This window comes from Miniopterus schreibersii, assembly GCF_964146895.1.
Source record: "Miniopterus schreibersii genome assembly, chromosome: 17".
Classification (NCBI taxonomy): Eukaryota; Metazoa; Chordata; class Mammalia; order Chiroptera; family Miniopteridae; genus Miniopterus; species Miniopterus schreibersii.
Window position 1 is genome coordinate 21311395 of NC_138117.1, and position 17882 is coordinate 21329276.

Consider the following 17882-nt stretch of genomic DNA (forward strand, 5'->3'; position numbering starts at 1 on the left):
TGAGCCATGCTGGCCAGGCTTTCTGTTTGTTTTTTAAATGTAAAATTTGTATTGGATACTTTTTAAACTACAAAAGAAATGCATGCTATATTTTACCTGATGAACCAGGTGCTAAAAGAACAAATCTATAGAAAGGCAAAGATGGTTTTCTCTCTTTCCACTCTCTACTCTCTTCTTCTAATATAGGCAGTGCACACAGCCCAGTGTATATCCCTCCACCCCCTCCTTTTTGCTCATTCAAACATAAATAATTAAAGAGTAGTTTTGTTTGTACTAAAATTTATATGTAATATATACATTATTCTGAAACTAGATTTTTGGGGGGGTTCCCCCACTCAATATAATGTTGTTTTGAGAAGCAAATGAAAGAGTTTAGTCAACTGTAGTTACCACTTGTCAAGGCTTAGACTTGAGGCATTTTGTTTGTTAGATCAATCAGCTCTTTCTGCCTAATGTGCATAAGAGATCAGCTGAGTGAGGGAATAGGTAAATTTATTGAGCACAAACGAAGTCAGTAACTTTTTTTGCATAGAATGCAGAGCTGCCCCATCAGCCCAACCTGATGGAGAATGTGTTGGTGGCTGGGGAAGAAGAGAGCCAGGGCCACCTGGTCCACGTTTGTCCCCAGAGGCGAGCACTCTACAGAGTGCCTGGCCAATAAAATGAAGATGGGAGAGAAAAAGGGAGAATTAATGAATAGATAGATGAATTTAAAAAGGAACAAACAAAGGTACAAACAAGACTACAAATAAGGACCGATTTCTTTAAGCAGTGTTGTGGTGAAAATAAAGAAGAAAGTAATGAGGAGAAATAGGGAATATTCTCTAAGACATCTGGGGATGCATTTAAATAAGCAATGGAAAAAAATTGCTGACACACTGAAGGCTGATGGCAAGGGACCCGTAATTGTTTCACCAGCCAAGGGAACTCCAGTGCTGAATTGGAAATCAGGTTTTTCTCTTACCCTCTTACATTAATACAGTTTAACATAATTCTTTGGAACTCCCTCAGGGAATACTGCCTCTGGAAGCAGCTGACTTGCAAGCTGGATGCCTTAGTTTTATTCATTATCTTTCTTTACATCTCCATCAGCTCTCAGGCTTTTCAGGCATAATGTCCTGATTCTAGATGCTGTTGGACTCTGTGTATCGAACTTAACTGCCTGTCTATATACGATACAATGTCCAAAGGGCCCCAAACAGATTTTTAAAGTTTCTAAGAATATTTTCTAACCCCTTTACATTTGCTATTTGCCTATTAGTCATGCTAAATAATCATGCTAAGGCTGGCTCAATAACCTACCTGTTATTTATACAAGTTTGAAACCTTCAAATCTGATTATTATAATATCTTTCAACAACTTTCCTCTGTTTTATTTATTTGATGTAGGAACTCTGGAGTTAGAGCCTGTTCAAATCCTGACTCCAAAGCATATTGGTTATATGTCCTGAAGTAAATTAATGAACCTCTATGAGCCTCAATTTTCTCATCTTTAAAATGGAGCTAATGATATTGCCTTTCACAAGATTGTTGTGATACTTAATTATTCATGTACAAAAAATACATAGCAGGAGGTCTGGCACATGGTAAACACCCAATAAAGGTTTGAAAAACAAACTTTTAGAAAACATCGTTATTATTTTAAGAATTGTGTTTACCAATAATTAATTAATTAATATATTTAATACTCAAAAATAGATGCAACTGAGTACACAAATTAAGAAAAATGGAAACTAAAACTAGCATCAAATGTAGGGTGTTTTTTGCTTGTTTGTTTGAGGTAGTCGGTGTTTTGATGGGATGCAAATTCTATTCTGAGATAAATTCTGGAAATATTAAAAATAGCAGGAAGGACACATAGGCCCCACCCCCTCAATAGGCCCCAGCTGGATGTCACTGTTCAAGCCTTGTATGGAAGAGTTGTAAATACATAGCTATGTCACCAAGAAGTTCATTCTCAGTTTAACCTCCAAGAAAAGGCTACTTACCAACTCCTCACTCACCTCTAATGAGCCAGAGATTGACCAGGGTGCTGAATTTGCAACGTGCCAAGCAAATGTGATAACTAAATAACGGAGACTGGGGACCTGCGGGCAAGAAAACACAGAACAAACAAATATGTAATTAAAGATTATACTCAATGCTGTGAAGGAGAGGAAAGAAATCAATGTAATTTGGTGTAGTTAAAAATATTCCTTAGCTAAGATTTCTCCCCTATTAGCCTCTGTTATTTAACTGTTTTCTTTTTAAAGCCTAATTTATACCCGGGACCTAGTTTCCAAACTGCTGAAGTTCCAGTGAAGAGCCATCTAAAACCCGAATAGGGTTAGCTAGGATGTGGAGAAAAGCCAGGGATGGACTAAAAATTAGCCACTGAGATAATCATATAGTGAATCTTCATAACTGAAAGGCATCTTTAAAACCCACAATGAGCTGTGTGTGCTCTGGAAGGCTAAGTAAAAGCACAGGAAACCTGCTTATCAAGTCCTCTGTGTCTACTCTCATGAGTTAGTTGAAACATTGAAAAGCAGTTGAAGAAAGAAGAGAGGCTTATTTGCGGGGGGCAGAAGTCATAGAAGACAGAGGTAGAAGTGGCCACAACTGCCCATCTCCCTGTGCTCCCAGCCCTGTCCCAGGTGGGACATCCTCCCAGGATAGGAATGCTCCCCAGGACAGCTGGCAATGGATGGCTGACCAGGAGTGAGCTCTCTTGCAAGATGAACTAACAGCAACTAGTCTTCAATATCCACCAATTGTTCTTAACAGGGAGCTATGAGAATCAAAGCATTACTCCAATGAATAAAACATGACCTGAACTGTTTGGTCCCCTCCTACCCTGGCCCTGTCGGCAGATGAGGCTTCCTCCCCACTTGTACGCTCTCACCTCCCTTCTCTCCTGGGCTGTGGCATCAGGAATGGTCATTTATTTCTTTATTAGCTCATATAATCCTGAAACTCAGATGAGTAAGGCTCTATCTGCTTTGGCTTTAGCAGAGATTAGTAATACTAGAAATTAAAACGTGCTTGAAGCCAGGTCATATAAAATATCTTCTAATTTATAGAAAGAACACTTTCAATTAGCTTACTCAAAACAATTCATTATGACTTTTACATCTTTTCTAGGGCAGGACAAGCATAGAAATATACTACAGGGATTTCTCCCTGTAGAAGACACCTGCGTGTCTTTCTCACCTAATTATAAATGTCTTCCAAAGTTTAATCTGTGTGATGTTATATAATTGTGCTTAAAATATTTTTCAATAGAAAAATGACTGATAATGGGTACTGTGTCCTAAATCTGACCAAAGATATGTCAAAAATAAGGGTGCAATTAAAACCTGTATGGAAAAATTGGAAACATATTTATGCTCCAAGTTCTACAAAATGGCATATGTGTACTGCCCACATAGGTTTTCTACAGGTTTTTAGTGTGCTGTAAATTGTACTTGTTAGTCACCAAAACACATACACACAAGCAAAACCTAATATCTAACAATATAATAGATCACAATAAAGTTCCTTGCATAATTAAATTTAATAGATTTTTTTAAAAGAATGATTTATCCTAGATTTCCTTAAAATGCTATTCAGAAAGATTTCAACTGTGCCCCCTTTTCTTCTAGCTTCTTGATAGAATTAATTACCTAACAGCTGGTAGAGGTATTCCAAATAATTTTACTGACTATAAAGCTACATTTTCCAAAAATTACCAGAAATGTTCCCTTTCCACCACTTAATAGCAAACCATGTTTAACCAAAGTGTCTCTCAGGTAAGAAAGTAGCCTGAACTGAGATGGAAATGAACTTGAGCAATACCAAAGGATTGGAATGGTTAATTCTCCAATATGAGGACACTAATTTTCTGTGTGTAACAAAGGTGTCTAATTCACAAATCAAGAGTAATCTGCAGAGACTTGGAAGCATTTATCAACATTTTATAAAGTTATTATGTGAGGCTCCAGAACACAGACATCTTTGTCTATGTTCATCTCTCCTCGCTTGGCGCACACACCACACACACACACACACACACACACACACACACACACACACACACCCTTGTGAAAAGCCACCTGGCGCTATATACAAAATGATAAACCTGTTGAACTATCACAATGGAGAGGACTAATTAGCAAGCTCATTAATTAGCTCCTGTTTTTCCCTAAAAATTGTCAGCTGTAATCCTTCATTTGTTTTCCCAAATTGTCTGCCATTATCACCATCATTAGAGCCTCTCGCGGACGCTTGGACAGCGGTCTAACGCCTCCTGCCGAGCAGAGCCTCCAGTGTACCAAGGCTTGTGGGCAAAGCATAGAATTTTCCTTGACAAGTGGCTGCTCTTTGGCATAGAACACTGAAACTAAAGACTGATTCCTAATTTGTTTGTTCCTGCATCCCCAGCAGCGAAGAACCACAAACATACAGGCAGCAAAGTAGCTTGAACGAACTTCCACAAGTAAGTTATCATTCACAGACAATTTATTTACGGCCGTGCAGCAGTAGAAACTTTGTTGACTACGTAGCAGTGTCTATAGACTTGCCTTTAATTACTTATCAAACCGTACGTGTCCTCCTACAGCCACCAATAATCAAATATCATAGTTATAGTGTATATAACGTTGCTTTAGCTATTTGTTTTCCTGTGTCTTTTCCCCACCAGTTGGTGTCTCTCTCAGGGGAGGCTACCCAGTACTTCATCTTTGTGTCTCAGTGCCTCCACCCAGACTCAGTGGGCCTTGTTCGATAATCGATGTCTAAAGGGCTAGGAGCCCGTAGGACTTACTCTGGAAGATTTGGGTTTTCTTCAACTGGGACTATTTACATAAAGGAAGCGCCTGTTATTCCGGGAGATCATGTGCCTACATTTTATGCAGTGCAAGGGCACGCATCTCTTTCTTCTTGCTATGAGCTGTTTAACCTCATGGATATTAAGAATATACAGCTGCTGAGGCCCGGGGCTGGAACTCACACGGGCCTGCCAGTTCCAGAAGGGGTGGAAGTTGGCTGTCACCCCTCAGTTAATGCCCCCAAAGTCACAGCTAAGAAGGTTGCTTTGGAATTATTTTCTTTGGTAAATTTGAATACATTTTCTCCTAAGTTTGGGAGGCCTCATTGATAAGCAAGGAAGAGAAAAACCTAAAAAATAGACATATATCAGTTGCGTGCTGGAGTCTGTGGGGGTGTGTGTGCCTGTGCGTAAGGGGAGGAAGAGAGAAAGAGCGAAATAAAAACTTTTATCCTGAGTTAATATTCAACCACAGAACTGTAGCTAATGGATAAAATGGGAACATAGAATGAAGCCGGACAGCAGGATAACATTATATAACATTCTCAATGAGACCCCTGGAAATGCCACATACCTTTTAAGAGTTTTCTTCCTCACGGAATGGGTTTCTCATTTCTTTAGCATGAACTCCAGGGAGGGCTGTGGCTAAGACTGCAGATTTAAATTAGGCTGATATAGGAAGACACAGTATTTTTGTTAATATAAAATACTTATAAGAATTTGTGTTATGAATAAAAAACAGAGAAGCCACTTTCCCCAAGATACATTATAATGGTGGTGGTAAATTTTCTCTAATAGAAAATATCTAATTTTATTGGTAATAATCTTCTCTCACTTGGCCCTTAAATTCCCAAAGATTCTCACAGCTGAGTTAAAAGCACAAACAAAATTAACAAGTTCTATTTGGTGGGCTGTTATTTTCTCTGGGATAATTTCTATCAGTTTGTAAAAAACTACCAAGATAAGCTGCTCTTTTCATGAAAACATTGCTCAGATATTTATAACGGTCAATGTTGATTAAGGAGCTGATTGTGCGTTCAGCACCCAGGCCAATGCGATACATAAATAAGTATAGGAAGACTGTTGCTGAGTCCACATACCTGTCAGACACTTTTGCAAATGACTTTATGAATCATAAATACGTGATGCATCAGATCTCCAGAGACATTTAAATCAAACATTAAATTTCATGGCACCACTGAGCAGGTTGGTGTGATTTAGCAAGAATTTTCTCTGGATAGTGGAGCAAGTGTTTACAAGACAATATAGGCCCTGTGCTATATGGAAGACATATGAGCAAAAGAAGAGGTCTATGAGATAGTTTTTCAGAAAAGGGGAAAATAAAATTCCCCCCAAGGGCACTTATTTGCCCCCCACGTACAAGGCATAAATTTCATTTCCCCTGGCAAAGCAAAAAAATATTTAAGTAGTCAAAATCAGTATTATCTATATGTGTAAAATGAATCTTGGACTCAATAAGGGGTTTTGTTTAGACCCGGCCTGGCTCTTCTCCTGGGTCCCAGGTCACAGTAACCTGCTGGCCATCTCTATGGGCTCTGCTGCTGCTTGTGTCCTGTGCTCAAGAGGACACCAAATCAGTGCTCAACATGTTCCCATTTAAAGGAAAGATTGTGCTCTGTGCTAACTTCAAATGCAGGTGTCATTTAACCTCTAATGGATGGTTCCCCAAGACAGGAGAACAAAGAATTGGAGTCAAAAAATAGGCTGATTGCTCAGGAGGCGATTCAGTTCCCTGTTCCTACTGGCTCAAGCCAGAAATCCGTGGGGTTCCCTTTTTCTACAGACCTAAAGACCACAGCAAGGTGGGTAAAATGTGAATAATACCGATTTTCAAATGACCAAAATGTAGTTCTTAAAAAGACACAAAGTAATTTCTTGAAATTACATGCAGGCTCCCTATAACTATGTGTTTCATAATAGATTTGTTTGAAGTAGTATTTGACAATATTTAAACTCTCCCATTGCCAACTCAAGTCTGATAGATCTGTTACTTGAAATACTTTGTTTTCTAACTTACACAGAGAGGCAAGTAAGTCCAAAATTTCCCCTTGTGGATTTTTTAGAATATTGGTTTTGGTTCATAGATAACCGCCCCCCAAAATCCTATGGTTTAAATCACATGGGAAACTGCAGCTCAAACAGAGTTCAGTTGGTTTCTTTGTTATTGGACTTTTCCAAAGACTATCATTAAATAGATAAATGTGTCCCTTTACCTCCCAAGGAACTCTGTGTATGACGTGTTTAACTTGGAATCCTCCTTAAGCATGGAGGGACCCTCCCGAATAAGTATCCTGCTGTAGCTATTTTGGGAAATGCTAGGTTAGCCCATCCATCCCTTCCTTCACACGTAGCGGTCCCTTTCTCAGTAAGGCCTTCCCTGACCAAGTTTTTAAAATTCCTCAACATTCCCTAGGTTCCCTCCCTGTTTATTTCCAATGTAGCCTCTCTGTCTAGCCTGATTTTTGTTTGTTTTGCTTTGTGTTTTACTTTGGTTATTACGGCTCCCAACTAGAAGGTCAGCTCCTTAAAGGCATGCTGCCCCGCATTCGGGGGACGTTTCTCAGCACTCATCCTGTTCAGCTGCCCGGGATCCTTCGACATCACTGAATGCTCTGCCGATTGTGAAAGTGCTGAGATGTTGCAAAAACGCCCGACTGGCCACCCTTCGGCCATCTGTCCTGTATTCTTCTTGTATTTCTTCCCTTTAAATATGACAACGCGGAGGGCTCCGTCCTGGGATCTCGTCCCTGCTCCACCTTCACTCAGTTCCTGGGTGACTTCGCAACGTGCATTGATTTACATGTCACCTACAAGCTGAGAGCCCCCAAGTCATTTCCACTGCCCGGGTGTCCCCTTCCCTTCTGTTAGTGTCTGAGCTCAGTAGGACGGGATAAGCTATGCTGCGTTTGGTTTCACTAACAGAATGAGCGTTTATTTCCCATTCCCACAAATCCCTCTATGGCTGTCCTGACTTATGCAGCTCTCCTGGGCATAGATCCCTCCTCCAACAGGTGGCTCAGAGTTTGGGGCTCCTTCCATTTGGGGGCTCCCCCATCTTCTAGGGTCTCAGAGCCCTTCACTTCCAGCCACGTGGAGAAGGGAGAAAGAGATGGAGGATTCACATGTTTGGTTGGTGGGCCTTCCACCTGCATCTCATTCTCCAGGACGCAGTCATATACATGTCTCACCTTGAAACAAGGGGACTGGACACATAGGTTGTCCCTGAGCCTGGGAAGAGGAGACGACAAGGCTAAAGCTCCATCACAAGGATGGAGGAGCAGTACCACAACTAAATCGTATGACTTTGCCGAAGCCTGTCCTGATAGAATCCTCCCTACTGTTTATTCTGGAGATAGGTTATTGATAGTCTTTGATGTAAAGTGGTTTATAGTTAGAGATTAGAAAATGAAATTCCCAGCTGACTCAAATCTCTGCAGAATAAAACCAAGTTAAAATGAATACATCCATGCTATTAAAAAGTACAAAGTTCCCCGATAAGGTGGGAACGTCTATGGAGATATTCAGGGTCGTCTTTAAAACTTCCAGAGTGCTTATTAAGAATATTTGTTTATTCTGTTCTAATAACAACATTAACTCTCTTTAAATGACAACATTTTTAAACCATGACTATGGCCCTATTATGAAAGTTATATAAAGTACGTGCAGCTAAAACAAGACTAGGATATTTTAACTTGAATTTGAGATTTATGCGTGTGAAATGTTTATTGTATGATCTGAATTCGTAAGCACATGTGTCCTAAAAACCCACATGAAGATGGTCAAGAGTCCAAATTTGCTGATACATAGAGTTTAAATGGGTCTATAATAGAGCAACATAGTGGAGGAGATAAGAGTGTGACTATCAGAACTGTCAGGTCTGGATTCCAATTCATTTAGTCTCTTACTTGTTGTGTGAACTTGACTAAGATTTTAACTACTTTAAATAAGGCTATGTTTTCTTAGCTGTAAAATTGGGATAATATAGATAATAGAATATATATATATATAATACTTACATAATATTGTCATGCAGCTACATGAGATAAACATATAAAAAGTTCCTGGTAGATAACTGTCCAGTTCTTAGATATTAAACTTGCTTATTACAAATTTAGTTATAGGCCAAAGACATTTGTGTGGCTGAAAGCTTAACCTTTGCCAACACATTTGCTGTGGATGAGTTCTGTGTTCCCTCTCCCATGCTTCTTTCCCTAGGAGACACCATGATTTTGTGAATTTTAGCAATAAGCAGCAGGTTGAATTATATGAAACATATTGTATCTTCTGGCATTGATATTCTGTGCAAATCTATTCAGGCACTCTGGGTTTCTCCATGAAATGGCTTGTAATTAATGAACAACAATCATGAACAACAATCATCTATTTACCACTTAGGGGCCCTGAGGGAAAATTGAGGATGAAGTACTGTATACTCACCACAATGCATTTGCTATTTAATAGTCAAATAGAAACCTTTTTTTTCAGGTCACTGTGGTTAGAGAAGCTGAAAGTGATTTTTATGGCAAATAAAGTTCCTGTTGCTTGAGCTCAGCTAAGCTGACTCAGAGTGGCCAAGATTTGCCTTCCACCCCTTCTGTCCTCCCAGCAACAGTCATCTCCTCGAGTGAGGTCACCTCCTTGCTCATCTCGCCTGGCCAGCAATGAGATCGCCAGAGCCAAGGAAGAATGATCTTCTCCTATTTGGAGCTCTGTTATAGGAAGAAAAACTAGAAAATGAGCTTGTCTTGGTTTCCCTGTTATTAAAGGCTTTCTTACAAGGCATGAAGCAGATACCAGTGTAGTCAATATAATCTTTAAATTTATAGTCACATTTTCTGTTGTCTTGGCAGAAATCTGACAGGGACACAATATGAGATGATTTTTTTATCTATTCCCTTCCTTCCTTCCTTCCTTCCTTCCTTCCTTCCTTCCTTCCTTCCTTCCTCCCTCCCTCCCTCCCTCCCTCCCTCCCTCCCTCCCTCCCTCCCTCCCTCCCTCCCTCCCTCCCTTCCTTCCTTCCTTCCTTCCTTCCTTCCTTCCTTCCTTCCTTCCTTCCTTCCATGTTATGGCTCAGTTTGTTAGAGTGTCATCCTGCACACCAAAAGGTGGAGGGTTTGATTCCCAGTCAGGGCACATACCCAGGTTGCAGGTTTGATCCCTGGTTGGGGCATGTCCGGAAGGCAACAGATCCATGTTTCTCTCTCACATCAATGTATCAATGTTTCTCTCTCCTCTCTCTCTCTTCCTCTGCCTCTAAAAAAAAAAAAAAGGAGATCATCTATAGGTTTATTTCTACAAAAGAGTGGGGTTAAGCAAAATGCAGGGACTCCTGGTAGCAAATAAATTCTTGAAGACTCTCAAACATAGTCACACACATTTATTCATGGTCAAATCTTTTGTTAGCTCTTTTACGCAAGGCCTTTTTATTTGGCCTCTGCTGGACGTCCAGCCTTGCCCTGACTGTCGCCTCTGGTTGTCTATGCTGGTTATTAACTCTGCTCTGAAGAGCTACCTTGAACCACAGAACCTGAACTCTGAATCCGGTGTCCTTTTCTCAAACAAAGCACTGTCACTTCCCCTGCTGCCACTGGACGGACGGTGCACTGACTGAAGAAAAGGAGCACATCCCATATATCCCTGTATTCCTGCATTTCACTCAGGAATAACTGCAGCTCAATAACTGCTTGTTGATCTGTTGAACAAAACTGAACATAAAAGAGACCATTAAGGAATATCGTTTGGGTTGCAACCAGGGAAGGTTCTGAGCTTGACCTGCTGGCCTGGGCCAGTTTCACAGAAGGTCAGTTTCACTCGCTGTAGTTAGGACAGTTGCCAAAGGGTAATAATTGTTCTAGGGTCTGCAGATAAAGCTTTGTCTTCTAACATGCCCTGATCTGAACCTGCATAAAAGACCCAAGTCCTTCCTAATCTGAAGAGAACACTGGGTGGAAGAGAACACAGGGCTTCTCAGAAGTGAAAAGTACCTTTTAGGATCATAGATTCAAAGAAAATACCTAACGCATAATAAGTCAGAGCCTTTGCCCAACTGTTTTCCTAATAAGCACATTCTCTCCTCTCTCATGCTTGCCACTGATATATATGAAGCATTTGGAGAGTAACTACTATTGTGTGAGCTCTCCATTTCCTTGCAAATACGTGGATATGTGACTTTCATACTAATGACTCCCACATGCTACAATAGAAACCCATCACCTTGAAATAGAGCATTTTTATCAGTGAAGCCCCTTTATGCTGCTGAAAATGTTTTTGTATGCTTTGATGTGGGAAATGGGAGTCATTAGTAAGACAGGCATGAACTGAACAGATAAAACCAAACTTCATGCTTGTATCTTTACGCCACCTGCAGACCTCCATACATACGGTTATATAAATGAATGGATGCCTCTGTCAGGCCCTGAGAGACACTCGGTTACTAACAAGAGGGAGGCAGAAGCTCTAAAAACAGATCAGATGTTTGTTCTCTCTGTTTTCATCTTTGCATTTGGCTTTCAAAGGCATCTTAATAGGTGGGGAGAGTTCCAAGTATTTGTGTATCCGAGTTGTCCTGTCCTAGCTTCCACGGAAGCGCAGAAGAGGTGAGAAAGGAGGGGAGCGAGAGAAGGCAACCGATGTGAGCCAAGCTCCCCAAGCTTCACAGGGTCAATGTGCTTTTGAGGTCAGGCGTGTCTTGAACCGCGGTATGAACGAAGTGTGTTAGCTTGCAGGCATTAAACATCTTAGAAAATGCTACATTATCCAGCAGGAAATTTTGCCAACTGCCGCTAGTAACATCTGTATCTGACTGTCAAAGAGAGGAAATAGTTTTGCCTCTATCATGTTGCTCCTAAATCTTGATCGAACACAAGAAAAGGCAGCCGAGGGATGCTTCGAGAGTGCCGTGTGAAAATGAAGTGTAAACAAAGTACTCATTAAATAATGAAGCACATTTCAGGTGGGTTGCAAGAGTCACTTAGCGGGGCCCAAGACTCCCAAAGAAAACAAAGAAGAGCCACTTAGGATGCCCTGAAATGTGTCTTGAGTCTACAGGTTTACCTTGGTTTCTTTTGTTTAACATTCCATAAAAGGCAGAACAGATCATCTTTAGAAATGCTTCTATTATACTTTCAAAAATGGCTGCTCTCATTTTGGGGAGTTTTGAAATGGTCACAATAATCATATTTTTAAATTTTTATTTTAAGATAATTATAGATTCACATGCAGTTTAAGAGCTAATTCAGAAAGACCCCATAGAGCCTTTACTTAGTTTCCCCCACTGGTAACATCTTGCAAAGCTATAGAACAATATCACAACCAGTATATTGATACTGATCCAGTGAAGACACAGAATATTTTCATCAACACTTTTCTCTTTGCATAACACACACACACACACACACACACATCATTGGTAATATGGTCAGGCTCATTTGAAAATACCTAGAATATTTGCACATTGCCTTTCTTGCACAGGAGGCCTTTCATTTGCATTTTATGGACAGGACTTGAAGAAAAGTCATCTTGTTTATACTTTGGCTTAAACTCAGAAGTCTGAGGGATATGATTTTATGTGAATTTATCTGCACATGGTCGCTGGTTAGCCTGAAGGAGATCAATAAAAACCCGCAGGGCCTTCGAGCTGGCAGACTCGAAGCCAGGGCGAATCTGGAGAAAACTGACAGGATCTCAGGCCTGTATTTTGTCTTTCAACCTCCTCTGACACAAATAGAAGACAGTCCTGATGTCTTTGGTGACTGAGGTTCCATAGACTAAAGCTAAAGCTCTCTAGATATTTTTAAAAGGTTAATATCTTCTTTGAGATTTTTGCCTGTTGCCTCTAGAGTATTACAGTTTTCTTCCATTTGACTAACCTAGAAGTGTGCAATACAACGGACTCTCAGCAGAAATAAAAATCTTATTGGTCCTATTAAAAAAGACAGTAAAGCACTGGTTTTATAGACAAACCCTTTCCTCCCGTCCTTCTACGGCCCCTCAGAAGCCATGATGTTTAGTGTGTGCGAGAATGAATTATACTTCTGAATAGCAAGTTCCAAAGGACCGAAAAGAGTAAGGCTAGTGCTTAGAACTTACTGCAAAGGAAAAACTTAGAGGAATGGCCTTTTCTTTTTTATGTTTTAAGGAAGCAAAGAATTTTTAGATCCCGAACTGTTCGTAAACGAGAAAAGACTACCTTATTAAGAACTTTTACATTTCTCAATTCAGATTTGAAATAGTGAAAGATTATGACAAATGTACAAATTAGTATAAATGGTCTTTCTACCCTTACTTGGTGGTTTCATTAAGTTTTTAAAAATAGGATAAACAAAACGAAAAACAAATGCCCCGCAAAACAAAGATCTTTTATGGAAATTGTCTAGTGTAGCCTTCAAAATATTTGATTTCTTTGTACTCTGTAAAATGTTTAGATAGAGGCAAAATTACTTTTAAAGTTTTTCAAATGTCAACCTTTAAGTACAGTTCCATGTAATTATTGGAAACTAGGTCTTGGTGTGAAAGATGTCAAGAGATCCTATAGACCCAGAGGGTTTTTGAAAAGAAGTTAATAACCCTTTTTCCATGTTACTAAAGATGACCCAGGCAAGGCATTTCAGGCACCTGCAGGAACCAGCTAACTGCCTGAACTCTTAGCCCAGGCAGCCAAGCCCCTTATGCTTTTATTTTGCTAACATTTTACAGAGGTATTTGTTGCAATGAAATAGATTGCCAGCACACTAAGCAATTCAAATTGCATTGGATGTTCCTTCTTTTTTAAAAAAATATGTTTTTATTGATTTCAAAGAGAGAAGGAGAGAGGGAGAGAGAGATAGAAACATCAATGATGAGAGTCATTGATTGGCTGCCTCCTGCATGCCCCCGACTGGGGATCGAACTGTAACCTCCTGGTTCATAGGTTGACTCTTAGCCACTGAGACAGGAGGGCCGGGCTGTTCCTTCTTTTTTAATTCCATTAACCAAGATAAATGCAATGCAATCTGGGGAAGCCCTTCATCAGGACCTCAGAACTTGGTGCTGTGGGACAAGCTCACACTTTATGATCAAGGTCCCTTATTCTGTGAACCTAATTAGCACTGAGAATAGCTCCTCAGCTTCTAGAACAACAGCTTGTGCCCTGACCTGGATTCCAAAATTGGAACCACTTAAAAAATACTGTTGCCTTGGCCAGTGTGGCTGAGTAGGTTGAGCACCAACCCATGCACCAAAGGTGCCCCATCGGATTCCTGGGCAGGGCACATGCCAGGGTTTCGAGCGCAATCCCCTGTAGGGGGCATGCAGGAGGCAGCCAATCTATGTTGCGCTCTCTCGTTTCTCTCTCTTCCTCTCCCTCTCTATCTAAAAAATAAATAAATAAAAATCAATAAAAACACATTTTAAAAACCACTTATTTCCTGATACTTACAAAATACGTTGATCTGCAGAAAAAGATGACTTCCATTAGGAGAATTAACTAGCCCATCAACCAACAGGTACCTTTTCCCTGGTACCTATTGTGTGGTCCCAGGATGAAGTAAGGGCCTAATTCTGTAATCTATGAAAAAGGTGCTGGTACCCTGGGTGTTGGTGGATTCCATAGATCCTTTGAAATTCTTTTCCAACCTCTTTCTATAGAGCCCTCACTCACCATCAGTACAGCCATCTTCCTGGTAATCCGTGGGGAAGGTGGGAGCACAGCAGAGAATGAGAGTGAGAAGGGAGTTCCCCTGCTTAGGGCTCCTGGGAGCTAATGCCACAAAGAACTCAGACTCCCTCCTACCCAGGCTGCACATGCTCCCGCCACAGGGATGGTCACGTAATTGTGACTTGGAAAAGACATGCTTGGCACCCATGCACGATCTTTAAATTGTAGAGTCAAAGGGGCTGGGGGCATGGGGACCAGAAGAAAACTCAACAGATAGGAAGGGTGTGTTTTCTGTTTTTCCTGCCATTAGCTAGAGCTTCAGGCAGAAGACAAGGCTGTTCTCAGGATTTCGGCCCTGCTGGCCCCGGCTATCCTGGAATGAGTGCTAACTGGCATGTGTTTCTCTCTTTCCATCCCAGGACAGCTTTCCTGCCCGCTTTGGAGGAGTCCATTTCGTCAACCAGCCCTGGTACATCCATGCCCTGTACACGCTCATCAAGCCATTCCTCAAAGACAAGACCAGGAAGCGGGTAAGGAAAAGAAATGCCCGATGCCTGGAATGTGGGGGGGCGGAGAGGGGAGGGGAGCTGTACAAGTACAGCGCCACTCCTCTCAATCTCTCTCTCCTCTCCCCACTCCTTATTTTTCTCTGTGGTTTTTCTGCGTTTCTGCAGTCCCTGAGCATTTGAGCCTCAGCTGGAGTTTGCAAATGGCCTGTATTCAATCAATAATTTAGTAGAGCTGGGTTATTTTCAGAGTCCCAGTGACAAACCAAAGGGAACTTTGAAGGCATGCAAATACCAGATGCCCATTTTACTGCAAATGCTTGTGGGAGGTGTGGGGTCAAGCAGCTTCCTATTCATGGAATATTTTAATAGCCAACATTTTGTCCTGCAAATGTAATATCTCGACGAAGAACATTTATGGTTTGGTTTCCCCCCCCAAGATTCTTGAGTCATAGCTGCCACATCTATCACCTTTGTGGTTGGGGAAACGTTCTTCATTGGAAATAATAACAAAGAAGGCTTTTAAAATCTTGATTGCATCAGCTAATGACATTTAGGGAGCTGGCCTTCTTTATGGCATTCTGATTAGCTGAGAAACTGAACATTCGTTAACCACTCTGCATCTCAGTTTCCGTGTCCATAAAATGGGGACACTGACACCCAAGTCACAGAGCTGCTGGGGTCATTTAATGAGTCAGCATATGAAAGCAGGTAGCAGAATGCCACACTTGTAGTAGAAACTCAGTGACTTATTTCTCTTTACCATTTGGCTCCCTTTTCTTTCAAGCTTTTTGATTTCGGCTACCTCTTGGGTCAGGGAATCTGGCCGGGTCATTCTATAGCGTTTTAAGTGTGCCCCTACACCCAGGGACCCCAGGGAGAGCTCTGAGTATTGTGGAGAGAATGGTGTTGTGAGGGACACATACACACTCTCCCCTCCTCTTCCTCTCCACCTCCTAGGGTTCCCAACTCCTAGACCTCAGATGCTTCCAGATCCTTAGGAAACATTGCAATAGGGTACAGGAGGGGTCATGCCTCTGTCCCTAAACAAATGTGAAACTGGGAATTAGAACTAACTCACCAGTCTCAGGAGGCAGAGACATCCTGGGACATTTTGCAATCTGCCTGGGGCTCAGGACAGTGCTAAGGACAGAAACCTGCCCTAGATTGTTCCCAAAATAGCTCCAGGCTTCCCACTGGCTTCATCTTCTACTCAGGTAGGAGCCAGCAAGAATTCCTCCATCAAGCAATCAACACTGGTGCTCTGCCTTAGAAGGGAGTTTCTGGAGCTCTGGGTGCAGAACGCAAAGGGGCAGGTGGAACGTCTAGTCTCCGACCTGCTGAGTTTCTGCGTCCCACAGGCCCAAGGAGAAGGCCGGCTTCCACGCCATTCCTTGCCCTTTAAATACCAGAGGTTTGCTCTTAACGCTGGGCTGTTGTTTAGCTCCACCTTTTCTGTGCTTTAAATACTGCAGTTCTTCCTGTGAGGTGTTTTTGCAAAAGCCAGAACTGGTGAATTTCTTCAAAAGAAGTAATTCTTATTAAAATTTGGTCATACCCAATCCAGTGTCAGAAAAGGTCCGCATTTTCTGTGGAGCTGCAGTATTCTTCTGAAGAATTTTAGCACTTTCCTTGTCCCCTTCCTCTTTGAATGATGGCATCACATCTTAAGTTAAAACTAATATAACAGAACAAGGTAGCAAGTATTTATAATAGACTGATATGGCATGCTGTAATATACTACACTGCTACATAGCACAATACAATCCTTACATGGTATGCTATGATACTATATTTGTATATTTTAAAAATCACGTGTGCCTTTCCTAATGATTAACTGGGGTGTGTGTGCGTACATGTGTGATAGTTCTGTACTTAAGTGTACTGAGCCTGCCACATGAACAAGTGTGGAAACTGAGGCCATTACACAGATGTACTTTAAATACTCTTCCAGGAGTCAATTCCTAAATTGCAGGCAGGTGGTAATTATCAACCTGAGGCTACCCACTTTGTGCATTTGTCTGAAAATAATTGTAACTTGGGGGTGTTTTCTCCCCCGCTTGACCAATTTCCATCACCATCCATTATACATTTAAAAGATGCAAATCTATTTGGCTATTAGCTCTCAATCCAGACATGAATGGAAAATGGCTGCAATAATATTCCACAGTAAATCCCCAGGCTACAGTGTTCAGTTCTCAATTTCATTGACTAAGAATTGACTGAGATTTTACCTTGTGCCCACACCACCCTGGGAGCTAGGAGCACATTAGAAGGGAATGAAATCGCCATCCCTTTTTCTGTGTTTCTTTTTCTTCCTGTTGTCCAGAAGACATAAAGGAACACATGGGAAAAAATAGAAGTTAGAAGATAACAAAGAGCTAATTGGGGGAAGGGAGTTGGAGAAGCAGAGTGGCAAGTGTCACTGCGACAAATTTAGGAGGAATCTGCCCTTGGTGTAGGCCTGGGAATAACGAGGAGTATTGAAGGGGTGCGGAGGGCAGAGAATGCACCAGGAGAGAGGAGAGAGCAATGTGGAGGTGCCTGTGAAGCATGGGGTTGGGGTGCATGTCTGGGGTTGGGGTGGTCTGCGCCACTATCTTTTCATCAGCAGGGATAAATTGGGAGATCACTGTATCTTTAAATTTGGGTCATGACCGAATAATACCCAATTTGTCCATAAACTTCTTTTTTTTGTTGTTAACCCTCACCTGAGGATATTTTTCCCCCCTTGCTTTGCAGAGAGAGGGTGAAAGGGAGGAAGGGAGGGGGGAGAGAGAGAAAGAGAGAGAGAGTGAGAGAGAAAGAGAGGGAGAGAGAGAGAGGTGAGAGACACATTGGTTGGTTTCTTCCTGCACAAACCCTACCAGGGTGGAGGGAACCTGCAACCCAGGTACATGCCCTTGACTGGAATTAAACCCAAGACCCTTCGGTC

The 17882-nt window shown here is 41.5% G+C and overlaps 1 protein-coding gene across 2 annotated transcripts in view; it reads left to right on the plus strand.

The window, feature by feature from the left end:
• CLVS1 (clavesin 1) overlaps positions 1 to 17882 on the plus strand; it is a 119448-nt gene that overhangs the window by 82250 nt on the left and 19316 nt on the right. For both annotated transcript variants that reach the window (XM_081116625.1, XM_081116624.1), the window contains exon 4: positions 14861 to 14971. In XM_081116625.1, the coding sequence (XP_080972751.1) occupies positions 14861 to 14971 (111 nt within the window). The remainder of the gene's footprint in view (positions 1 to 14860; positions 14972 to 17882) is intronic.